General features: G+C 40.0%; 4 protein-coding genes across 7 annotated transcripts in view; 3 read left to right on the top strand and 1 right to left on the bottom strand.

Annotated features, from left to right (window-relative positions):
• The first annotated feature begins 290 nt into the window (after positions 1 to 290).
• LOC126394961 (zinc finger protein 345-like) lies at positions 291 to 20755 on the top strand. Of its 2 annotated transcripts, none has more exons than XM_050052111.1 (3): positions 291 to 605; positions 13999 to 14520; positions 18623 to 20755. In XM_050052111.1, exons 1-3 carry the CDS (start codon positions 431 to 433, stop codon positions 20353 to 20355), a joined length of 2430 nt encoding a protein of 809 aa, XP_049908068.1. In that variant the 5' UTR covers positions 291 to 430; the 3' UTR covers positions 20356 to 20755. The 2 variants fall into 2 exon arrangements, with proteins under 2 accessions (XP_049908068.1, XP_049908069.1); XM_050052112.1 differs by lacking the exon at positions 291 to 605 and adding an exon at positions 12267 to 12570 and having other exon boundaries at positions 18623 to 20754.
• LOC126394969 (zinc finger protein OZF-like) lies at positions 4854 to 7508 on the top strand. The gene is made up of 2 exons (XM_050052133.1): positions 4854 to 5170; positions 5321 to 7508. The coding sequence occupies exons 1-2, from the start codon at positions 4996 to 4998 to the stop codon at positions 6751 to 6753; spliced, it is 1608 nt and encodes a 535-aa protein (XP_049908090.1). The 5' UTR covers positions 4854 to 4995; the 3' UTR covers positions 6754 to 7508.
• LOC126394967 (zinc finger protein OZF-like) lies at positions 8895 to 11212 on the top strand. 3 transcript variants are annotated; one of them, XM_050052130.1, is made up of 3 exons: positions 8895 to 9180; positions 9337 to 9906; positions 9991 to 11212. In XM_050052130.1, the coding sequence occupies exons 1-3, from the start codon at positions 9006 to 9008 to the stop codon at positions 10845 to 10847; spliced, it is 1602 nt and encodes a 533-aa protein (XP_049908087.1). In that variant the 5' UTR covers positions 8895 to 9005; the 3' UTR covers positions 10848 to 11212. The 3 variants fall into 3 exon arrangements, with proteins under 3 accessions (XP_049908087.1, XP_049908085.1, XP_049908088.1); XM_050052128.1 differs by having other exon boundaries at positions 9337 to 11212; XM_050052131.1 differs by having other exon boundaries at positions 9039 to 9180; positions 9302 to 11212.
• Positions 20756 to 23802: 3047 nt separating the features above from the next.
• Positions 23803 to 26481, bottom strand: part of LOC126394915 (annexin A3-like) — a gene marked incomplete at its 5' end in the record, with an annotated part of 8330 nt that continues 5651 nt past the window's right edge. The window contains 2 exons of the mRNA XM_050052057.1: positions 23803 to 24298; positions 24540 to 24632. Coding sequence (XP_049908014.1) covers positions 24573 to 24632 — 60 coding nt within the window. The remainder of the gene's footprint in view (positions 24299 to 24539; positions 24633 to 26481) is intronic.

Here is a 26481-nt window from a genome sequence, read left to right as displayed (position 1 = left end):
TTCTCTTTATTGATTTGCTCATGGAGTAAAGTCACAGCTCGAGCATCTGATGCTCCAAAACCCACTGGACTTGTTATCATACACAGAATTGCAGCAGATATGAAGGTTCCCCCACAAACCTCAATACTGCTGTTAGTCAATGAAGCTGGAGTTGATCAGGGCTGTTTAAGACAGGCACAAAATGATGTATTAACAAAGCTGTGGGAGGCACTTTAGCATTAAGACACCAAAATCCAATTCTATTGATTATTTCAATCACAAACAACGGAACGAACGGAACAGCGAGCTCACTTCCGCTGTCGGAACTTCAAAGGGTGACACCCACCGGAAGTAAACAATACGAGCGCTAACTGTTAGCATGTATATTTTGAATTAGCTGGAAAACGACAGTCGCAGCACAGATAGTGATTTGTATTGCGAATAAGCAACAATGTCTTCAGCTGAGTATCTGAGAGAGTTTGTTAATGAGAGACTAACTGCTGCTGCTCAAGAAATATTCGGAGTTTTTCATAAAACTATCGTCGAGTATGAAGAAGAGATCGACCGTCAGCGCAAACTGTTGATGAATATCGTTTGGGAGCCCCCAAAAAAGTCACACAGCAAGGGTGATTAAAGCTCATTCATTTCAATATTTTTTAATAATTGGCTGGCATGTCTGTTATTTTCCTCTCTACCATCCCATTAGTATCGTGTCCCTTCTGTTGTGTGTCCCTCCAGAGCTCCCACAGCAACATGTCTGTAAGGAGGAGGAGGTTCTCTCTGAGCAGCAGTTCTGTATTGAGGAGAGGAACTCCAGTGTGGACCAAGAGGAGCCAGAGCCTCCACAGATTAAAGAGGAAGAGGAGGAAGAGCATGGGACTGACGCCTCCATGTTGATCCCTCCTTATGAGGACAGTGACCACAGTGAAGATCAGACTCTGAACTTCAGTCCTGATGATGCTCTCAGTGCAGCAGAGGAGGAATCAGAGTTCAGCGCACCAGGTTCAAGCCCTGTGGTGTCAGAAGAACACAGTTACCACCCGCTCCTCTTCCACAGCTCTCATGAAACTGAGAGCCAAGATCAGGAAGAAGGCGAACATGGAGACTTGGGAACAACTAGTGACGCAGAACCAAAACCAAAGAAAAGACGCCACAAAAGCAAAAATCATGATAACACTGCAAACAAGTCAAACATGTCAGACTTTTACCGTCATGCTCACACAGGTGAAAAGTCCTTCAAATGTGAAAAATGTGGGAAAGACTTTAATTTTAAGTCAACATTGCGGAAACACATGAGAGTCCACACAGCCGAGAGGCCACATTCCTGCACAATATGTGGAAAAGATTTTATATATAATAGCCAGTTGTTGAAACACATCAGCACACACAGGGGTGAGAGGCCGTTTACATGCAAAACCTGTGGGAGAGCTTTCAAACACAGCTGTGATTTGAAAAACCACAGAGTCAGAGTCCTGACGAGTGACAAGCCCATCCTCTGCAAGTTCTGCGGGAAAAGATTCTGTGCGATTTCAGTGTTGAAAAAGCACGAGAGAATCCACACAGGTGAGACACCATATAGTTGTAAAACATGTGGAAAAGATTTCAAACTTAATAAAGACTTGTTGGCCCACATGGTAACACACACAGACGAGAGGCTTTTTACATGCAAAACGTGTGGGGAGGATTTCAAACGTAACTATGAGCTGACAGTCCACATGAGAAGAGCTCACACTGGTGAGAAACCGTACTCTTGCAAGTTCTGCAGGAAAAGATTTTGTGACGTTTCAGTATTGAAAAGGCATATTAGCATCCACACAGGTGAGAAGCTGTACACTTGTAAAACATGTGGGAAAGATTTCAGACAGAATAGTGACTTGTGGGTCCACATGAGGAGTCACACAGGTAAGAAGCTGTACACTTGTAAAACGTGTGGGAGAGATTTTGGATATAACAGTCATTTGTTGGCCCACATGAGAACACACACAGGCGAGAAGCCGTTTACGTGCCAGACATGTGGGCAAGCTTTCATACGTAACTATGATTTGTCAGTCCACATGAGAAGAGTCCACGCTGATGAGAAGCCATACCTTTGTAACACCTGTGGGAAAATTTTTGTTTCGATAATTGAATTGGAAAGGCATGTAAGCGTTCATACAGACCAGTAGTATTCCATTTGGACTGACACAAGTGAGGAGCCACATCATGGCAGCACTAAAATACCAGAGCAACAAACACAGGAGAAACCACTGAGTTGAAACTCTTGTGGAGACGTGTTCACTAACTGAATGAAACATACTTTTGCTGTTGCTACATCTCCTTCAAGGGATAGTTCAGTATTTTTTAAGTGTGGTTGTACGGGGTTCTTATCCATAATCACTGTGCTACATACACTAGATGTCGGTCAGTATGCCCCCAGATTGGAGAAAAAAGCAACACAGTCCAACACAGAGGCCAAGCAATGTACTGCTCTGAAGGAGTCAAACACAAAACGTAAAAAAGCCCCACCTAAAACAAATCTATATCAGTTTAAGTGTTCGCTATGCTGACGGTATTTTCACTTCTTTGTCTTACCTTTCCTTTAGACAGCCTGTTTCAACGGGGAACACCTTCAATTCCCCATCTGTGCTCTCGTCAAAGCCACCAGACTCCATTGAGAAAAATAGTCACTTTAGCTCACTGCACACAGGAGTGTCTGGACTACTGCTGCCTCTATCACTTAGTCTGTTTGTGCTATTGTGTGACTTTGGTGAGTCTGAACTAACCCTTATAAATGCTGAGGTCACACAATAACACAAACAGACTAACCGTTTGCGACAGCAGTAGACCAGCAGCTCCTGTGTTCAGCAATGTTAAATCACTGTTTTTCTTAGTGGGGTCTGGCTTTGAAGAGAGCGCTTTAACAGCTTCATTTCTCACTGGAAATTACTATCTGTCATTAAAATATAGCATACACTTAAACTGATCATTCATTCATTCATTCATCTTCTAACCGCTTCATCCTCTTGAGGGTCGCGGGGGGGCTGGAGCCTATCCCAGCTGACATCGGGCGAGAGGCAGGGTACACCCTGGACAGGTCGCCAGACTCACTTAAACTGATATTAATTTTATTTTAATTGGGACTTATTTTAAATACATTTTGTCACTGACCCCTCCACAGCAGGTCATTGCATAGCTTCTGTCAGACTCCAGCCTGCTTCTCCAAACTAGTGGCGTGCTGACTGACATCTACTGTACATAATGCACTCACTATGGGTAAATACCCCATAATAATAATACCACCACATAAAAACAGACAATCGTCTATGTACTAAAATACAATAAATTAATTCAATATATATGTTAAAAAGACAAGACATACCCAACACTACATTATACAAGTTCACAATACAATCCCATTTGCAAAAATCTGAACTATCCCTTTAACTTGTAAAATGCTTTCAATAAAGATGTGATGTCAGTATATCTTGCTGTAAAATTCGCTTCACGTGACTGCACTGCTTACATTTCTGCTGAATATTTCTTGAGTATTTCTGCGAAATAACTAATCGCCTCAATAAAGGAAAATGTTAGTATCAATGTGAGTGCACAGTGGTGGCTGTTGTAATAATGGTGTGATGTGGATGAGTGATTCTTGTGTCAGCTTGTGTGGATAACTGCATTTGTCAGATGTCGGAATTTTTTTGATGCAACTATTGTCAGATTATTTCAAATATGACATTACATAAATATATACAAAATGCACTGTATATGTCAAATATGACATTTGAAATACACAAAATTTAGTAACAGTAATTACATAAACTTTATTGAAGTAAATTGGGGAAATTCTATGAGCTATAGTTACATAAATTCTCAGTTTTATTTAATTAAATTATATAAATGGTATCTTTTTTTATTGTTAATGAATTTCAGATTATTTAAAATATGATATTTTATAATAATATACAAACAATAAATATGAAAATATGCATTATGTGTATGTCAAATATGACATTTCATAAATATATACAAAATGCACTCTATATGTCAAATATGACATTTGAAATACACAAAATTTAGTAACAGTAATTACATAAACTTTATTGAAGTAAATTGGAGAAATTCTATGAGCTATAGTTACATAAATTCTCAGTGTATTCATCCCAGTTTTATTTAATTAAATTATATAAATTGTAGCTTTTTTTTTATTGTTAATGAATTTCAGATTATTTCAAATATATTTTATAATTATATACAAACAAAATAAATATGAAAATATGCATTATGTGTATGTCAAATATGACATTTGAAATACACTGAATTTATTAATAGGAATTACATGAAATTAATTGGGGAAACTATGAGCTATAGTTACAGAAATTCTCTGTGTACCCATCTCAGTTTTATTTGATTTAATTACATAAGTGGTAGTGTTTTATTTTGACTTAATTGAAGATGAATATATATGTAACTGAAATATATAAACCTGACAAAATAGACCAAATAACTAGCCTGAGATTTGCACTGAGATCATAACTGGGGACACCACTCTGAGCTTCTGATTTTTCTCTACTACCTTGCTCGAGCATTTGATGCTCCAAAACCCACTGGACTTGTTATCATGCACAGATTTGCAGCAGATATGAAGGTTCCCCCACAAACCTCAATACTGCTGTTAGTCAATGAAGCTGGAGTTGATCAGGGCTTTTAAAGACAGGCACAAAATGATGTATTAACAAAGCTGTGGGAGCCACATTAGAATCAAGACACCTAAATCTAACTGTATCGATTATTTCAATCACAAGCAATATTAATCAATTCAATGCAGCCAATATACAACACATTAGGACTGTTTTTGAACATATTTGAAAGCGGAACGAACGGAACAGCGAGCTCACTTCCGCTGTCGGAACTTCACAGGGTGACATCCACCGGAAGTAAACAATACGAGCGCTAACTGTTAGCATGTATATTTTGAGTTAGCTGAAAAACGACAGTCGCAGCGCAGATAGTGATTTGTATTGCGAATAAGCAACAATGTCTTCTGCTGAGTATCTGAGAGAGTTTGTTAATGAGAGACTAACTGCTGCTGCTCAAGAAATATTCGGAGTTTTTCATAAAACCATTGTCGAGTATGAAGAAGAGATCAATCGTCAGAGGAGACTGTTGATGAATATCGTTTGGGAGCCCCAAATAAAGTTACACAGCAAGGGTGTGTAAAGAATATTGCTTTTAATAACATAAAATGAAGGAAATCGATTTATATAGAATCCCAGTTTTACTAATTTGCTGGCATGTCTGCATTATTTTCCTCTCCACCATTCCATTAGTATCGTGTCCCTTCTGTTGTGTGTCCCTCCAGAGCTCCCACAGCAACATGTCTGTAAGGAGGAGGAGGTTCTCTCTGAGCAGCAGCTCTGTATTCAGGAGAGGAACTCCAGTGTGGACCAAGAGGAGCCAGAGCCTCCACAGATTAAAGAGGAAGAGGAGGAACTCTGCAGCAGTCAGGAGGGAGAGCAGCTTGTACTGAAGCAGGAGACTGATGCCTCCATGTTGACTCCTACTCATGAGGAAAGAGACCACAGTGAAGATCAGACTCTGAACTTCAATTCCGACGACACTCTGAGTGCAGCAGAGGAGGAGTTTGAAATTGACGTATCAGTTACAAGCCCAGCTGTATCAGAGGCTAACAGTGACCAGCAGCTCGTCTCTCACAACTCTCCTGAAGCTGAGAGCCAAGATCAGAAAGAAGGCAAACATGGAGACTCGGGATCAACTAGAAATGCAGAACCAAAGAAAAGAAATCACAAAAGCAGAAGTCAGGGCAACAATGACAACAACTCTGACTTGACTGAGATTAAATCCTTTAAGTGTGAAAAATGTGGCAGCGAGTTTAAGTATAAGTCAGCACTGTGGAAGCACCTGAGAATACACCCAGATGAGGAGCCATATTCTTGCAAAACATGTGGAAAAGAGTTCACGTATAACAGCAGCTTGTTGGCCCACATGAGCACACACAGGGTTGAGAGGCCGTTCACATGCAAAACATGTGGGAGAGCTTTCAAACACAACGGTATGTTGAAAGTCCACATGAGAAGAGCCCACACTGGAGAGAAGCAGAACCTCTGCAAGTTCTGTGGTAAAAGATTCTCCGCGATGTCAGTGCTGAAAAGGCATGAGAGAATCCACACGGGGGAGAAACCGTATAGTTGTAAAACATGTGGGAAAGATTTCAGACTTAAAAGTGAGTTGTTGGTCCACATGAGAGTCCACACGGGTGAGAAACCGTATACTTGCGAAACGTGCGGGAAAGACTTTGGATATAACAGTCACTTGTTGGCCCACATGAGAACACACACAGGTGAGAGGCCGTTTACGTGCCAGACATGTGGGGAAGATTTCAGACGTAACTATGAATTAACAGTCCACATGAGAAGAGCCCACACTAACGAGAAGCCGTACCTTTGCAACACCTGTGGGAAAAGCTTCTGTGACTTGTTTGTATTGAAAAGGCATGTGAGAATCCACACAGGCGATAAGCCATATACCTGTAAAACATGTGGGAAAGATTTCAGACGTAATAGTGACTTGCTGGTCCACACGAGAATCCACACGGGCGAGAAGCCGTTTACCTGTAAAACATGCGGGAAAGATTTCAGACGTAACTATGAATTGACAGTCCACATGAGACGAGCCCACAGTGATGAGGAGCCGTACCTTTGTAAGACCTGCGGAGAAAGATTTGACTCAGAGTCTGAATTGGAAAGTCATATAAGTGTGCATGCAGACAAGTAGTATCCCACTGGAAGTGAGGAGGAGCCACATAATTGCAGCACTTCTTATCACATACTTTAAAAAATACCAGAGGTTCAATATACAGGGATCCCACAGTCATGGAAAACCTGGAAGAGTCATAGAAATTTCACAAAGTCTTTTTTCCATGCCTGGAAAGGTCATGGAATTAGCAAAATTCTTGAAAGTTTTGAAAAGTCATGGAATTTATTGTTTGTAATGAAATTGTTACAATAATCTCTCATGGATAATCTTCAACATTATTTAACGTAACGGCAAATTTATTGTGTGTAGCTGTTTGAGGTGGGAGTCACCATGATACCATATTATCATGTAGGGGTGGGCGATGTGGCCCTAAAATAATATCACAATGTTTCAGGGTATTTGTGCGATAACAATATTCTTGACAGTATGACAAATTAGTAAAACAGTATTTTAATTATTCATTTAAGAACATGGAATTGCAACAAAAAAACTTAAGTATGAAAGTGTGTGTGAACCCGGATGCACACAGGAGAAACCATGGAGTTGAAACATGTTCACTAAATGAATAAAACATACTTTTGCAGTCACTACATCTCCTTAGCTGAATATATCATGTTTTCAATAAAGATGAGATGTTGATATCTTGCTGTAAAGTTTCCTTTCACATGACTATATTGCTTTTTTTTCTGTTTGGTAAGTATTTCTTTGAAACAACTGTAATCTACCAAATAAAGGAAAATGTTAGCTGAGTGCACAGCTGTGGCTGTTACACTAATGGTATTATCTGACTGACTGATTCTTGTGTTGACTTGTGTGAATAATAACATTTGCCAGATGTCGAAATGCTTTTTATGTAATTATGGTTCGTAAATTCTATGAATTACCAACATATTCAAAATATACAGAATTTATTAACAGTAGTTACATAAACTTTAAGGTAAATTTAAGGAAACTCTATGAGCTATTGTTACATAAACTCTCATAATTTATGAACTCAGTTTGATTTAATTACATAAATTATTTCTTTGGTTTTTGACCTAATTGGATGGAAAGTCTATATGAAATTGAAAGATGAAAACCTGACAAAACAGATAAAATAATTATTTTGAGTGCTGCACTGAGATCACAGCTGGAGATGTCACTTCTCTTTTAACTGTTATTATTGCTTCAGGTAATCTGTACAAAAAGAACACAGCACATGGGCAAACAGTAATGAAAAGAACAAGTAGGTGAGGTAAAGTAAGACATACATTTTAATTCAATTGTATATACTTTATTAATCCCCAAGGGGAAATTCAATTTCCCACAATTTTTTAACTGGTTTGCCTGATGAAGGTCTAGTACCCAAACATCATAAATAAATTATTTATTGCAAGTTAGACAGTGTGCGGGAGTCCTTTTTGCAACTTTTTGGTCTTCTCTCTCCAACGCACCTGTCTTTTTTAATAAATGTGCTAAGTGTTTCCTTTGCCCACAATATTTAACTAAAAACAAATCAATGGTAAGATCAATAATAACAGTAAAATAGAGAAGTAAGCGAAATAACATTGAAATAAATTCAATAATATTTAAAATAATTAAGTTGATAAACTAAATCAAGGGGGAGACCTTAACCGGGCACATGGAGGGTTGTTAAAGTAGTCCAAGAAGGGCTGCTATGCCTTATGGTATTTTTTAATATGTCCCTGACTGCGATATCTCAGCTTCTCTAGCTTTAGCTGTGCCGTCACCTCTCTGACCCAGGAGATATCACCTCTAATTTCTTTACTGACTTTCTCATGGAGCATCTTATGATGTCACAGCTCAAGTATTTTATGTTCCAAAATCCCCTGTACATGTTATCATACACAGAATTGCAACAGGCATCAAACAGAACAAAAACACAAAGTCAACTTATTCCCCCAAACCTCAGTAATGCTGAAATTGAGATGAGCTTGTCAAGACTGGCAGAAAACGATGCCTTTAACAAAGCTATGTGAGGCAGAGATGGGTGCCACGTTAGAATAAAACCATCAAAATCCAACTAGACTTATTATTTCAACTACAAACAATATTATATAATTGAAAAAGCAGTTAACATCCATCACATCAGCAGTGTTATGGACATTATCTGAAAGCGGAACGAACGGAACGCCTGGCTCACTTCCGCTGTCGGAACTTTGGAGTGTGACATCACGCGGAAGTAAACAAGTAGAAGCTAGTACTTGTCAAATTAGCTGGAATGCGGCAGTCGCGGCGCAGATAATTATTTAATTAGTAATAAAGCCACAATGTCTTCAGCTGAGTATCTGAGAGAGTTTGTTAATGAGAGACTAACTGCTGCTGCTCAAGAAATACTCGGAGTTTTTCAGAAAACTATCGTCGAGTACGAAGAAGAGCTCGACCGTCAGAGGAAAATGTTGATGAATATCGTTTGGGAACCCCGAATTAAGTTGCACAGTACGGGTGTGTAAAGTGTGTTAATTTTCATAGGTTAAAGTGCAGGCTTTCAACTTAAATATAACCTCCGTTTTTATACTGGTACTAAATTACTGCCATGTCTGCATCTTCTTCTCCACCATCACAGTAGTATCGTGTCCCTTCTGTTGTGTGTCCCTCCAGAGCTCCCACAGCAACATGTCTGTAAGGAGGAGGAGGTTCTCTCTGAGCAGCAGCTCTGTATTCAGGAGAGGAACTCCCGTGTGGACCAAGAGGAGCCAGAGCCTCCACAGATTAAAGAGGAAGAGGAGGAAGAGCATGGGACAGACGCCTCCATGTTGATTCCTCCTTATGAGGACAGTGACCACGATGAAGATCAGAACCTGAACTTCAATTCTGACGACACTCTGAGTGCAGCAGAGGAGGAGTTTCAGGTCGATGTATCAGGTATAAGCCCCGTGGTATCAGAAGAACACAGTTACCACCAGCTCCTCTCTCACAACTCTCCTGAAGCTGAGAGCCAACATCAGAGAGGAGACAAACATGGAGACTCAGGAGCAACTAGACATACAGAACCAAAGCCAAAGAAAAGACGTCACAAAAGCAGAGGTTACAGTAGCACTGTGAACAACTCTAACTTGTCAGAGATTCACCGTAATACTCACACAGGTAAAAAGACTTTCAAATGTGAAAAGTGTGGGAATGAGTTTAAGTATAGGGCAGCATTTTGGAAACACCTGAGAGTCCACACAGGTGAGAAGCCATACTCTTGCAAAATATGTGGAAAAGGTTTTATATATAACAGCGGCTTGTTGGCCCACATGAGAATACACACAGGTGAGAAGCCATTTACATGCAAAACATGTGGGAGGGCGTTCAAACACAACGGTGAGTTGAAAATCCACACAAGAAGAGCCCACACTGGTGAGAAGCCGTACCTTTGCAAGTTTTGTGGGGAGAGATTCTGCGACATGTTGTCATTGAAAAGGCACACGAGCATCCACACAGGTCAGAAACCGTATTCTTGCAAAATATGTGGGAAAGATTTCGGATATAATAGTCACTTGTTGGCACACGTGAGAACACACACAGATGAGAGGCAGTTTATATGTAACACATGCGGGGAAGCTTTCAGACGTAACTATGAGCTGACAGTCCACATGAGACGAGCCCACACAGGTGAGAAGCCGTACCTTTGCAAGTTCTGTGGGAAAAGTTTCTGTGAGATGTCAGTGTTGAAAAGGCATGTGAGAATCCACACAGGTGAGCGGCCTTATACCTGTCAAACATGTGGGAAAGATTTCAGACTTCATAGTGGCCTGACAGTCCACATGAGAATCCACACTGGCGACAATCCGTATACCTGCAAAATATGTGGGAAAGATTTTGGATATAACAGTGACTTTAAAAGCCACATGAGAATCCACACGGGTGAGAAACCATATTCATGCAAAACGTGTGGACGAGAGTTCAGACGTCGTGACGGCTTACTGCTCCACACGAGAATCCACACAGGTGAGAAGCCGTTCACCTGTAAAACATGTGGTAAAGATTTCAGACGGAACTATGAATTGACAGTCCACATGAAAAGAGCCCACGCTGACGAGGAGTCGCATCTTTGCCAGACCTGCGGGGAAAGATTTGTTTCAGTGTCTGAACTGGAAAGTCATACAAGCGTGCACACAGACACGTAGTTTTCTGTTGTAACACATACAAGTGAGAACCCCAATAACTGCAGCACTTGGGGATTTTTTTTTCTCAAATCACATATTTGGAAAAGAAAGAAAATCCAAGGGAACATTCGCAGGAGAAACCGTTGAGCTGAACCTCCTGTGGAGACGTGTTCACCAACTGAATGAAACACTTTTGCCACATCTGTTACTTCATACAGTTTATTTCCCACAAAGTTGAGATGTCAATATCTTCTGTAAAATTTTGCTTCACATGAATGTTACATTTCTGTTGGCTCAATATTTTATGTTTGAAACAGCTGTAATCTCCCAAATAAAGTAAACTGCACAGTGGCGGCTGTTACACTGATGGTGTGATTTGGATGACTTATGTTGTGTCGGCTTGTGTGGATTTGTCAGATGTCAGAATTTTTTATGTCATATATGTCACTGCTTATAAATATTATGTTTTTCAAATATATTGATGAACACTGCAGCAGATATCAGACACATGGTCATCTTTTTGGCAATGATATGGTCGCCATAGATGGGTGCTACATTAAAATCAGACCACCAAAATCCAAATACATTGATTATTTATTTAACAGTATTACTTAGTTCATATGCAAGAAGGGTGACTGGATGCCAACCAACCTGATGAAATGTGACAAAGAGCATAGCTAGCTAGCCGGACAGATAGGTAAGATAGATAGCCAATAATGCTTAAGTTGATCAGACCTGTTCAAGATAGAGATGTACTGACACCACTTTTTCCTTCCCGATACCGATTCCGATCCCTGAACCTTAGGTTTTTGCTTATACCGAGTACCGATCCAATACCAGCGCGTAAAATAAAAATGGATGGGATGTGAATTGTTGTATGTCTCAACTCCTAAAACTCTATGTAAAATATTAAGAAATAAATACATAATAGTAGAATGAATGCCATAAAATTTTATTATTATTACCCAGTGTTGACACAGATCAAGACACAGGTTAAAGTGCAGCCTCACAATTTGGTAAAAATTTTTTTGTAAAGGCTACAGTAGAATGCTTTTTAAACTCCGCTCCGTTTCCGTTTTGTTTGCCTGTAGCATGCGTATGCGTAATGACGTGAGGCATTACGTGGTATCGGATTGGTCATAGGCTGTACTCGCTGATACTGATACCGCATTTTAGGCAGTAATGGAGGCATTTCTGATACAGGTATTGGTATTGGTACAACTCTAGTTCAAGACTGGCACAAAATGATGCCTTGAGCAAAGCTATGGGAGCCACAGACAGACAGATGTAGAATTAAGCCAGCATGTTCCAACTACATCGATTATTTCAGCTATAAACAATATTATTCAATTAAAAAGCAGCCAATATCAAACTCACCAACACTGTGTTTGAACATAGTTGAAAGCGGAACGAACAGAACGCTTAGCTCACGTCCGCTGTCGGAACGCGACAGTGTGACTCCACCGGAAGTAAACACTACCGGCGCTAACTGTTAGCTGCATGAACGTGTTGAATTAGCTGGAAAACGACAGTAGCAGCACAGATAGTGATTTATTTTGTAATAAAGCAACAATGTCTTCAGCTGAGTATCTGAGAGAGTTTGTTAATGAGAGACTAACTGCTGCTGCTCAAGAAATACTCGGAGTTTTTCAGAAAACTATCGTCAAGTACGAAGAAGAGATCGACCGTCAGAGGAGGCTGTTGGATGTCGTTTGGAAACCTGAAATAAGGCTACACAGGATAGGTGTGTACAACTTTAAAGGTCTTTAAAAACTTACAGAGGAGTATGGCTTTGAATTATTAGTTGTATTTATTTGCTCAAATGTGTGTTTCTCCACCATTTTTTTTCTTTAACCTTTATTTAACCAGGAAGATCCCATTGAGATTAACAACCTCTTTTTCAAGGGAGACCTGGCCAAGATAGGCAGCAGCACGTACGAGGGACAGTTACAAATTACACAGATAAAACACAAACAAATAGTATTGAATTTACAAGCAGATTATGAAAAACAAGTACATGTAGTGGAGTCGGCCTCAAGTATTCTTAGTTTGGATTTAAAGGCGCTCAAAGAAATTAACCCTGTTAGTTTCCAGTCATTTTGCAACATATTCCATGCTGAAGGTGCAGAGTAGACAAAAGCCTTTTTACCCAATTCAGTACGGGCATATGGAACAGAAAGCAACAAGTAGTCTTGCGAACGAAAGGAGTAAGGACCAGCACTTCTCTGTGCAATTAAGGAACAAATGTAGGAAGGCAGTAGACCAAGTAATGCCTTATATATAAAAGTATACCAATGACTGAGCCTTCGGGTGGCCAGAGCAGCCCATCCAACCCGAGAGTATAACTCACAGTGGTGTGTCAATGGTTTACAATTAGTAATGAACCTCAGAGAAGCGTGGTAGACAGTGTCAACCATATGAAGACATTTAGCAGACGCATTCATATATAAAAGATCTCCATAATCCAACACTGGTAAAAAGGTAGCAGCAACAAGTCGCTTTTTTGCATTAAAAGAAAAACATAGCTTATTTCGAAAGTAAAAACCCAGTTTTATCCTCAGCTTCTTCACTAATTTCTCTATATGCGGCTTGAAAGTGAGGGAGGCATCAATCAAAACACCCAGGTATTTATACTCGTGAACCACCTCTATTTCATTTCCCTCGAGAGTGGTCACTGAGGGGATAATTTGTGGCCTCTTCCTAGAATTAGAGAACAGCATAAGCTTAGTCTTGTCTGCATTGAGAACAAGTTTCAGCTGAAGTAATGAGTGCTGGACAGCAACAAAGGCTTTCTGCAGGGATTCAATGGCCTGAACAAGAGTTGATCCACAGCAGTAAATAATTGTGTCATCAGCATAGAAATGCAAATTAGCATTTGTCACATTTATACCCAAATCATTGATATAAATAATGAATAAAAGGGGACCTAATACAGAACCCTGCGGCACCCCCTTGTGGACAGTAACAATATCAGAACACAGGCCATCATATTTAATGCACTGAGTCCTATTACTGAGATAGTTGGTGAACCAAGTAACTGCTTGCTCCGAGAGTCCTGATTGCAAGAGTCTAAGTTTTAAAATATCGTGGTCAACTGTGTCAAACGCTTTCGACAAATCAATAAAAAGAGATCACAGTAGTATCGTGTTCCCTTTGTTGTGTGTCCCTCCAGAGCTCCCACAGCAACATGTCTGTAAGGAGGGGGAGGTTCTCTCTGAGCAGCAGCTCTGTATTCAAGAGAGGAACTCCAATGTGGACCAAGAGGACCCAGAGCCTCCACAGATTAAAGAGGAAGAGGAGGAACTCTGCACCAGTCAGGAGGGAGAGCAGCTTGTACTGAAGCAGGAGACTGATGCCTCCATGTTAACTCCTACTCATGAGGAAAGAGACCACAGTGAAGATCAGACTCTCAACTTCAGTCCTGATGACACTCTGAGTACAGCAGATGAAGAGTCTGTAGGGAACATGCCAATTATAAACTCTGTGCGATCAGAAGCACACAGTTACCACCAGCTCCTCTCTCACAACTCTCCTGAAGCTGAAAGCCAAGATCAGAGAGGAGACAAACATGGAGACTCAGGAGCAACTAGAAATGCAGAACCAAAACCAAAGAGAAGTCGTCGCAAAAGCATAAGACAAGACCACACTGTAAACAACTCGGACTCATCAGAGATCCACCGTGATACCGACACAGGTGAGAAGTCTTTCAAATGTGAAAAATGTGGGAAAGACTTTAAGTTTCCGTCACTTTTGTGGAAACACGCGAGAGTCCACACAGGTGAGAAGCCGTGCCTTTGCAAGACCTGCGGGAAAAGATTCTGTGACCTGGCGGTTTTGAAAAGACACGAAAGAATCCACACAGGTGAGAAGCCATATACTTGTAAAACATGTGGGAAAGATTTCAGACTTAATAGTGACTTGTTGGTCCATGTGAGAACCCACACTGGAGAGAAGCCGTTCTCCTGCAAAACATGCGGGAAAGATTTCCCCTACAATAGCGAGTTAAAAATCCACACGAGAGTCCACACAGGTGAGAAACCATATTCTTGTAAAACATGTGGAAAAGGGTTCAGACGTCGTGACGGCTTGCTGATCCACACGAGAATCCACACAGGTGAGAGGCCGTTTATTTGTAAAACATGTGGGAAAGATTTCAAACTTAAACATGAGTTAACAATCCACATGAGAAGAGCCCACACTGATGAGAAGCCGTACCTTTGCAACACCTGCGGGAAAAGGTTCTATGAGACGTCGGTCTTAAACAGGCATTTGAGAATCCACACAGGTGAGAAGCCTTACACTTGTATAACATGTGGGAAAGATTTCAGATGGAACTATGCATTAACAGTCCACATGAAAAGAGCCCACACTGATAAGAACTCACACAAGTGAAGAGACACATAATGGCAGCATTTAAAGGAAAAGTTTTACTCAAATCACATACTTGAAAGAAATACCAGAGGACCAACATACGAAGGAGAAACCATTGAGCTGAAACTCCTGTGGAGACGTGTTCACTAACTGAATGAAACACTCATGTGCAGGTGTTGCATCTCTGTAACAGAATATAAATTGCTTTAAATAAATATGAGATGATATTATCTTGCTGTAAAGTTTCCCTTCACATGACTACATTGCTTTTATTTCCGTTTGGTAAGTGTTTATGTGAAACAACTGTAATCTACCAAATAACGGTAAATGTTAGTTTCACAGTGAGTGCGCAGACTTTAGACTGATGACGTGACAGCATTTGCCAGGTGTCAGATTTGTTTTTACATGTAGTTACTGTTAATAAATTCCTTGTATTTAAAATGTGCTGGTTAACATCCACATTTTTTAAATACACGGTAAATACATGAACTCTATTAAAGCAAATAAGGTAAATTCTATGAGCATTAATTAAATAAATTCTCATTGTCTACTCATGTCAGTTTGATTTAATTATGTAAATGGTATTATTTGGTTTTTGACTCAGTTGGAGAGAAATTCTACAAGTAGTTGAAATATTTAAACCTCACAAAACGGACGATTTCTTTGAGTGTTGCACCGAAATCACGGCTGGAGATACTGCTTAGAGATTCTGATTTTTATACCTCTGTGCCAGCGATAGCTGTGGCTGGAGGCGTTATTGTGGGTTGTGAGTATGTCTGTACGTCCATCCCATTCTTGTGAATGCAATATCTCAACAATACCTTGAGAGGATCTTTTTAAATTTGGCACAAACGTCCACTTGGACTCAGCAATGAACTGATCAGACTTTGTTGGTCAAAGGTCAAGGTCATTGTGATCTTGTGTCCATGTCATTCTCGTAAATGCGTTACCTCAAGAAAGCCTTGAGAGAATTTTCTCAAATGTGGCACAAACTACACAATGAGATTTGGAAGGAGAAAGTGTGCAAATATGTTGAATTAACTTTAGACACAGTTTTATACAATTTAAAACAGTGCATCGGCTATGCTACTCCAAAGACAGATTGCATTAGATGTTTCCTTCCTCTGTAGTGGGTGTAAAGAGGCAAACGGGACATTAACACATTCTCTTTGGACATGTTGGACATTAACTTATCGGAAGAGTATTTTTGAATGTGTCCTAAATGCCCTTGAGAAGAACTGGGAACCTAACCCACTAGTTGATGCCTTTGGTGCCACAAGTGTTACCTTTGGCAAACAAGTATGAAACTCAGGCTGTTTCATTTGGTATGGCTGTAGCAAGGAAACTTATTCTACTTATGTGGAAGTCAGACTATGCACCAACATATGATCTGTGGATAAGAGAGACCATGAATCTTTTGTATTTAGAAAGGTTAAGGTTTTCTAATGAGAATAAGATTCAATGGAGCCCTGTACTCGAGTATCTCAGGAGTAGTGGATTGTAATTGTCTGAGTAGCAATATACCCTCTATCACTGTGTACATGTATTTTATTTTACCAGTAATTTTGAAGTCCTACGATTTGTTTTTTGTTTTTCCACCTGTGAAGATATTTGTGACTGAGTTGTTAAAATGATGTATGGAGCATTTGTTTTACATTGAAAATCCTGAAATAAAAGGTCAAATTTGGCACAAACAGCCACTTGGACTCAATGTAGTGATTAGAACTTGGTGGTCAAAGGTCACTGTGATCTTGTGTCTGTGTCATTCTTGTAAATGCGATATGTTAAGAAGGCCTTAAGAGAATTTCATTAAATTTGGCACAAACGGCCACTTGGACTCAAGAAAGAACTGCGTAGAATTTCCAGATTAAAGGTCAAAGGTCACTGTGACCTCAATAAACATGGTTTTGGCCGTAACTCAAGAACTCATGCGCTAATTATGACAAAACTTCACACAAATGTCTAATCGGATAACACAATGAAGTGATGACATTTTAAATCCAAAGGTCAAAGGGTCAACTTCATTGTGACATCATAATATTCTGCAGCAACACTTTTCAGGCCATTATACAGCATCATATCTCAGGAAAAGAAGGGTAGACATTTGGACTAACTGTGCTGATTGTATAGATCTGTGCTGCTGGGGGAAATAATTTGTAGCTTTTTAACAGCAGCATCCTTATATGAAGCATTGTCAACTGCAACTTACCTGTTGCATGGAGGCATACAACTGCAAGGCAGTAATTCTAGTTCTTAACTGGCCTGCTCATCTTTTAAGATCAAAACTTGTTCAAAAATCCACTGTACATATCACACACAGATTTGCAGCAGATATCAGAGAGAAACTCAAGGTTGTTTCCCCCCAAACCTCAATATGGCTTATGTCTATGTTTATTTAATTTAGGAAGGGACAGTGCACATTAATGAACATGATCACTTAAGTCACATAAATGTGCCAGATGTAGCCATACAGGCTCATTTTCATCTGCAGTCCCTGGCAGGTTGATGGTTTATGGGGATATAATAAAAAAAAATTAAAATAACACAAAAGCACAGATAAAAGCAGATTGATAGCATGTTCATAGAAGGGCACGTAAGCACAGAGCAACATATAACCATAGACAAAAGCACATAAGCAAAAACAACAAGACATAAGCACTATTGATAAAACAATGACATAACCAAATAACCAAAAACATTAAGAACGCACTATAAAATAGTACAAAATAAAACACAAAGTAGACCAAAGCACACAGCCACAAACAAACACACAAAAGCACAAAACACATAAGCACAGTTAGCAAGACAGTGACATCGCCATAAAACCAAAGCACATTAAGGCAAACGCACTATACAAAAGCACAGAAACAAGCCACCAAAAACCAACTGCATCTATTATTTCAACTTCAAACAATATTATTCAATTCAAATGAAACTAATTTGCACCGCACGAGGACTGTTTTTAACAGATTTGAAAGCGGAACGAACGGAACAGCCAGCTCACTTCCGCTGTCGGAACTTCACAGGGTGACATCCACCGGAAGTAAACAATACAAGCGCTAGTAACGTTAGCTTTATGGATGTGTTGAATTAGCTGGAAAACAACAGTCGCAGCGCGTTTGGTCACTTATTTTTGTAACAAAGCAGCAATGTCTTCAGCTGAGTATCTGAGAGAGTTTGTTAATGAGAGACTAACTGCTGCTGCTCAAGAAATATTCGGAGTTTTTCATAAAACTATCGTCGAGTATGAAGAAGAGCTCGACCGTCAGAGGAGGCTGTTGGATGTCGTTTGGAAACCTGAAATAAAGTTACACAGGATAGGTGTGTAAAATGTGATAATTTTAAAACATGCTGGTGCTAATGTGCTCGTGTGTTTCTCTACCATTCCATTAGCATCGTGTCCCTTCTGTTGTGTGTCCCTCCAGAGCTCCCACAGCAACATGTCTGTAAGGAGGGGGAGGTTCTCTCTGAGCAGCAGCTCTGTATTCAGGAGAGGAACTCCAGTGTGGACCAAGAGGAGCCAGAGCCTCCACAGATTAAAGAGGAAGAGGAGGAACTCTGCACCAGTCAGGAGGGAGAGCAACTTGTACTGAAGCAGGAGACTGATGCCTCCATGTTGACTCTTATTCATGAGGAAAGAGACCACAGTGAAGATCAGACTCTCAACTTCAGTCTTGATGATGCTCTAAGTGCAGCAGAGGAGGAGTTTGAGGTCAACACACCAGGTATAAGCCCTGTGGTATCAGAAGAGCACAGTTACCACCAGCTCATCTACCACAACTCGTTTGATATTGAGAGCCGAGATCAGAGAGGAGACAAACATGGAGACTCAGAACCAAAACCAAAGAGAAGACATTACAGTAACAATGTCAGCAACTCAAACTTGTCAGAGATTCATCGTAATACTCACGCAGGTAAAAAGTCTTTCAAATGTGAAAAATGTGGCAACAGTTTTAAGTATAAATCAGTATTGTGGAAACACCTGAGAGTCCACACAGTTAAGAAGCCGTATTCTTGCAAAATGTGCGGAAAAGACTTTTTATATAGTAATCGCCTGTCAGCCCACATGAGATCACACACAGGTGAGAGGCAGTTTATATGTAACACATGTGGTGAAGCTTTCAGACGTAACTATGAGCTGACGGTCCACATGAGAAGAGCCCACACAGGTGAGAAGCCGTACCTTTGCAAGTTCTGTGGGAAAGGTTACTGTGAGATGTCAGTGTTAAACAGGCATGTGAGAATCCACACAGGTGAGAAACCCTATACTTGTAAAGCATGTGGGAAAGATTTCAGGCGTCATGGTGACTTGTTGGTGCACATGAGAACGCATACTGGTGAGAATCCATATACTTGTAAAATATGTGGGAAAGATTTCCCATATAACAGTGACTTTACGGTTCACATGAGAATCCACACAGGGGAGAGGCCGTATATTTGTAAAATATGTGGGAAGGATTTCAGACGTCCTGACGGCTTGCTGCTCCATATGAGAATTCACACAGGTGAGAAGCCGTTCACTTGCAAAATATGTGGAAAGGATTTCAGACGTAAGTGTGAAGTGACAGTCCACATGAAAAGAGCCCACAGTAGTGAGAAGCTGTATGTTTGCAACACATGTGGGAAAACATTCTGCGACATGTTTGTATTGAAGAGACATATAAGCATCCACACAGGTGAGAAGCCATACACCTGTAATACATGTGGGAAAGATTTCAGACTTAATAGTGACTTGTTGGTTCACATGAGAATCCACACAGGTGAGAAGCCGTATACCTGCAAACTATGTGGAAAAGATTTTGGATACAATAGTGACTTGACAGTCCACATGAGAATCCACACAGGTGAGAGGCCATTTTCTTGCCAAACATGCGGGAAAGACTTCAGACGTAACGATAGCTTACTGCGCCACATGAAAATCCACACAGGTGAGAAGCCGTACTATTGTGAAACATGTGGGAAAGATTTCAGACGGAACTATGAACTGACAGTCCACATGAAGAGAGCCCACGCTGATGAGACACCGTACCTTTGCAAGACCTGCGGGGAAAGATTCCTCTCAGAGTCTGAATTGGAAAGTCATATCAGTGTGCATACAGACCAGTTGTTTCCTATTGACAGTGACACAAGTGAGGAGCCACATAATGGCAGCACTTGAAGGGAAAGTTTTACTGAAATCACGTACTTGGGGGAAAAAAAAGCAGAAGATCATAACATGGGAGAAACCATAGAGTTGAGACGTATTCACCAAATGAATAAAACACACTTTTGCAGTAGCTACACCTCCTTACCCGAATATATCATGTTTTCAATACAGATGAGATGTCAGTATCTTGTTGTAAAGTGTCCCTTCACATGACTGTATTACTTATATTTCAGTTGGCTAAATATTTCTCTGAGAAAACTGTAATCTGTCAAATAAAGGAAAATGTTAGTTTCACATCGAGGGCTCAGTGGTGACTTATACTCATGGTGTAACGTGGATGAGTGTCAGCTTGTGTGGATAACATTATTTGCCAGATGTCAGAATTTTTTTTATTTTTTTTATTTTTGTGATTAATGTTTTTAAATTCCATGTATTTCAAACATGACATTTTATAAATACATATAAAATTTTATAAATATAAAATATGCATTCTGTGCATGTCAAATATGACATTTGAAGTACACTGAATTTATTAACAGTCATTACATAATCGTTATTGAAGTAAATTGGGGAAATTCTATGAGCTAGAGACTGACATTCTCCAGTCATATTTAATATGATAAAAAAAAATACCTAAAGTGACAAAAATACTAAGTGTCTTCACATGGCCTCCAGGAGACTGAGGCTACTTCCTGTTGATCATGTGACTTGTGTTATGTCCATAGACTGTATAAAATAAGTAATGTCCCAAATTTGTAGACGGGAATGTGTTAGGGTAACAGGACTGACTGAAAACCAGGGGACATGATTAAAAGGTGCATTTTAGCTAACACATTTTTAAGATAAAAGTAATTTTTGTCTAAATTGGAAACAGAGTCACAATAATACAAAAAAATCCTACAGGATTCACTAAATTTCATGGTGAAATATTGAGTTAAATGGTGGAGGCGGGGTAAAATCCTATTTTTTCAGTTTTATATGTAGTTTTTCAGTACGGTTTTACATAATGTATCCTTAAATTGCAATTCGGACAGTGCAGGACACTTTGCCTGATATGATGTATTAATTCAATAACCTGTCATGCATGTTTATGAATGAAATGTCCTCGGGATGGAAAAGGCAGAATGGCCCTTATCATACACAGAGTGGGAGCAGAAATCAGACAGAACAAATACAAGTTGATGTTTTTCCCCAAACCTCAAAACCACTGTCCCGTGACATAAGGTAGATATGACGGGCCCCAGTGCACATTATTATGATGGAACCCAATAATGTAAACTATGGTGCACATATCGTCTGGTCACATGATCAGAGACCTGACATTGGATAACATAAACATACATATCACCCAGCAATCATCATTACATATCTGTATAGGACAAAATAACCAAGGAAAAATGAGAAATGATTAATTTAAAGTATTTAATGTTTTATTATAGTTTATTTGGAATAAGCATATAAATTTGTTAGAGACGCTATTGACTATTTTACGGGGAAAAAAAAGATGAGAGATGGGTTTGCCCTTTTTAATGGGCACTTATAGCAAATGGCACTGTTTTTAATTTAATGAGGGTTCCTCTTTGAACACAGGAATATTTCCTAGGTGGCAGTCACTCATTAGGGCCCATTCTCCACCCAACACATTGTTGAAGGGCCCATTCTCTCTATGGGCCCCCCACTTCACAGGCCCCAGCGCAACTGCACTGCCTGCACCGTCTATATTCACTTATACAGCCATATTCTTGCAAAATATGTGGGAAAGATTATTATTATTAATTTATTTTTTTAAGATTATTTTTTGGGCTTTTTGCCTTTAATTGACAGGACAGTGTGAAATGGGGAGAGAGAGAGAGTGGGGGGATGACATGCAGCAAAGGATTGCAAGCCAGAATCGAACCTGCAACCGCTGCAGCGAAGCATCGCCTCTGTACATGGGGCACTGGCACTATCCACTACGCTACCGATGCCCCGGAAAGATTATTTCTATAATAGTCGCCTGGAGTCCCACATGAGATCACACTCAGATGAAAGGCCCTTTAAATGCAAAACATGCGGGAGAGCTTTCAAACATAAAAGTGAGCAGCAAAGCCACCACAGAAGAGCTCACAGTGGTGAGAAGCCACACCGTTGCAACACCTGTGGGAAAACATTCTTTAACATGTCTGCATTGCAAAATCATGTAAGCATCCACACAGGGCGGTATACTTGTAAGACGTGGGGAAGATCTCAGACTTAAAAGCAGTTTGAGAGCCCACATGAGAACACACACACAAGTGAGAGGCCATCTAATGCGGAACATGTGGGGAAGCTTTCAGACACAATTGTGAGTTAAAGTCCACATGATAAGCCACACAGATGAGAAACCATATTCTTGCAAAACTTGTAGGAAACAATTCAAACGTCACGAGGGCTTCCGGCTCCACATGAAAATCCACACGGGTGAGAAGCTGTATTCTTGTAAAACACGTGGGAAAGATTTCAGACGCAAGAATCAAGTGCCAATCCACATGAGGAGAGCCCACACTGATGAGAAGCCGTACTTTTGCGAGACCTGCGGGGAAAGATTCGTCTCTGTGTTTGAATTGGAAAGGCATATAAGTGTGCATATGGACAAGTAGTATTCCACTGGAACTCACACAAGTGAAGAGACCATAATTTCAGCACTTGTGGGAAAAGCTTTTCTCAAATTGGATACTTGACAAAATACCAGAGGATCAACAAACACAGGAGAAACCATAGAGTTGGAACTTCTGTGGAGATGTGCTAACTGAATGTAAAATGTTTTCCATGAAGACGTTAGATCTTGCTGTTAATGTGTTTTGCTCATATTTCTGTGTTCAGAATGCAGATTTGTTCCCCCCCAATGTTGACTCCATGGCTACAGCCTTACTATAAACTCAAACTGAAATAGTTTTTGAAGGGGAATCAGTTACGCAGTCATGAATAATTTGGTGCTTCCTATTCTATGATGCTAATTATGTATTGCAAGTTGTGTCTTGCATTATTCCATCTGTATTTTTATTGTTTGTAGTTTGCACTGTTTCTTGTGTTCTTGTTGCTGAGTCTTTTGTCTCTTAAGGCTCAGCTGCAAATTAGCTTTGGCTACAAATGCTGTGGTGTGTGGCATTAACGTATGCTGCATACTTGTCCCTATACAAATAAAACATACAATAAATAAATAGATGAAACATACCAGTTGAACCAACTTACAATTGCAGCATTAATAGGCAGTGCACTTGTGTAAGACGACAGGGTGTTCAAGGCAGCACTCCATTTTAATAAACGTTCTGTTACGTTTTGTCGGGGCTGAATGTCCCAAGTTTTCACGGCATGCTATTTTGGAGATGCTGAACGTAAACAACAAAAATCATAACAATTCCTGAAAACAAATTTTTTGAATCCAGAGCATTAAAAGTGTCCTGAAAACAAATTTTTTGAATCCAGAGCATTAAAAGTGAATAATTCATGACATGTTTTATTATTATTTCTGGAAGTTACAAAGATTCAAGAATGAAGATTTTTAGTGAAGACAAACTTATTATTATTTTTGTAATACAGAAGTCACTCTTTACTGTGAGCTTGCTGCATGACTACAGTACTGTAGGGCTGATTGTTAATTTTAGCTGTAACATTATTTGTAACATCTTCTACATTTGGAGACCTATCAAAAAGCAGAAGGAAAATAATGATGATGTACAAATGAAGCAACAAATGCAATGAAAACTGCTAAAAGCTGTGTTTTCATAGTATGTTTATGTTTGGGCATTTCCTTTCGCAATAAATAAAGTCCATGTGTAGTATTGTATTTAAAGCCATGTGGATGTTAGGGTTGATAAATGATAAAATGACAGAAATGAAAATAAAAATGTAGTGAGAGCCAAACATGTCGATATTAATCATCGTCTCCTCCACAAATCTTTAGCAGAGTCTTTCCATATTCCCCTCCGCAATCAGACTGAAAACAAAACAGAATTTTATATTAAAACTTCAGTTGACAGTTTCATGTTCACAAATCAGTCTTTAATGATCTGCATGTCTCTCCAGACTTCTCTCTGTCTTTTTGTAATTTAATATGACGTCTGTCTTTTAAAGCTGTCTGTTGCTCTACGACCGTAAACAAGTTATCAGTTAGTTTGAAGATGGAAGTAAAGTAGAAGTATCAGAGAACGACAGTGTGAGTTCAAAAGGAAGCAGACCTCTCGGCCTCAGGTGGGCCTCAGGTGTGTTAGTTAGTCGTCTCCTCCACAGATGGCCTTCACACAGTCCCCGAGGGCGCCCGACAGATCTGACTGGAGGACACAGCAACACAAGCGAGGAGAAAAGTGTCTTCCCACCACGCTGACCAGCAGTGGAATGTAACTAAGTACTTTTATTCAAGTGATATTTTGAGGCATGAATTGACAAGAATAATGTTGACATACGACACATGTTTGTGGACATGTAAGAAAGCGTTATGATGTCACATTTCTAAAAGGGAGTTTGGCCCAATATTTTCCACCAGGAGCAGGATGGGAAATAATCTCGAACGGAATCTAGTTGTAGTCTTGCAAACAGTGACCCTGCAAGATCCCCAGTGTTTGCAAAATCTTATCTGTGACTAAAAACTCAAACTGTCTTATGAGGTGAGAGGGTGTTTGACTTAACTCGTATAAAGATATTTTCAAAGTCTCCTAGTGTATGGTAGGTATAAAATATTTTGTACAAACTTTACTGGATCTGTATTTTTTTTTTTTGAATGCTCACAAATTACTCGCCAAATGTTATAAAAGACATTTATCTTAAAATATAGGTCGTAAACTCTGGAAACACTTTTTAGGGAAGACTGATGACAGAACCACTCAGAAGCTGAGTTGACGATGCTGCCTCTGAGACAGATTTATGTTTAAAATTTCAATCGTCTCTCCGACTGATGGATGGTTGCTTGTCAGTGTGACTGAGATGGCGCAGAAATCTATCTGTGTGGGTTGTAATTTACCGCCATGGATCAGTCCAGTCACTGAGGAAAATGTTAGAATTGTACATTTCGGCAAACCATGATACATTTGCATGTTTCATATATTTCTAAAGTTACGTAGAGTATGAGCGGACTTTGTCATCTTGGAGGGGATGGTGGGTGGCTGCCAAGCTGCAGACTGCTGTTTGACACCAATAGACAACAAAACCTGGGACCGGTTGCACAAAACACCTTAAGATTTCTCCTTAAGTATGAGGCTTATTTCTCCTTAGCTTAGGGACTTACCTTAATGTGCTGCACAGAATAATTTCAAAGGTCTCCTTCGTTGAGGAAAATGTTACTTTTACTGCACTGAAAGAGATTTTACAGCGTTAAATTCTTTGTTTGCTTGCACTCATGCTTGTGACACCTAAGGTCTTTTGAGCAATGGTGCGTTTGGAAATAGTCACTCTTAGTGCCAGACGCACACTCAGGCACAAACTGAACCGTTCGTATCCAAAGCACCGACTGCACTCTCGCAGTGGCGGAGCACAGTCTGGGCACTCTGTCTGTGGAGACGGAGCAGCAGAGCGGAGTGAATGTGTGATGAACTTAACTGTTCGTTAATTCATGTAGAAACAGAACGCTCTGTTTCTTCGAAGAACACGGCTCTCATTTTGATGTAGAGCATCAGACTAGAGATAAGGAGAAAATCTTAAATACTTAAGTGACCATTTTGAGGAAACCTTTAAGACTTAAGGGTGTTTTGTGCAACTGATTTTAGCGTAAAGAAACCTTAACTCAGACTTTAAGGAAAACCTTAACTTAAGGTGTTTTGTGAAACTGGCCCCACTTGTGTTGTAGCAACTCCTCAATGTTTTTCCACTGGAGATTGAGAGTGGTTGTTCTTTACCCCCAGACCTGGGGGCCAAAACGTGATCTTTTCCAACCATAATCAAGTGGGTTTTGTGCCTAACACTAACCACACGTTAACCACAGCATTGTTTTAACATATCCATCACATGACAACGTGCAAAGTGAGTCTGTGGTGGCCAGTGCTATTCTGTTTGCTGTGGTGTGCTGGGGCAGCAGACTGAGAGTAGCCGATGCCAACAGACTCAACAAGCTGATCAGAAAGGCCAGTGACGTTGTGGGGGTGGAGCTGGACCCTTTGACAGCAGTGTCAGACAGGAGGATGCTGTCAA

Source organism: Epinephelus moara, chromosome 8 (assembly GCF_006386435.1).
Source record: "Epinephelus moara isolate mb chromosome 8, YSFRI_EMoa_1.0, whole genome shotgun sequence".
NCBI lineage: Eukaryota > Metazoa > Chordata > Actinopteri > Perciformes > Serranidae > Epinephelus > Epinephelus moara.
Note: the sequence above shows the minus strand (reverse complement) of the source record. Positions and strands in the feature narration are given on the sequence as shown.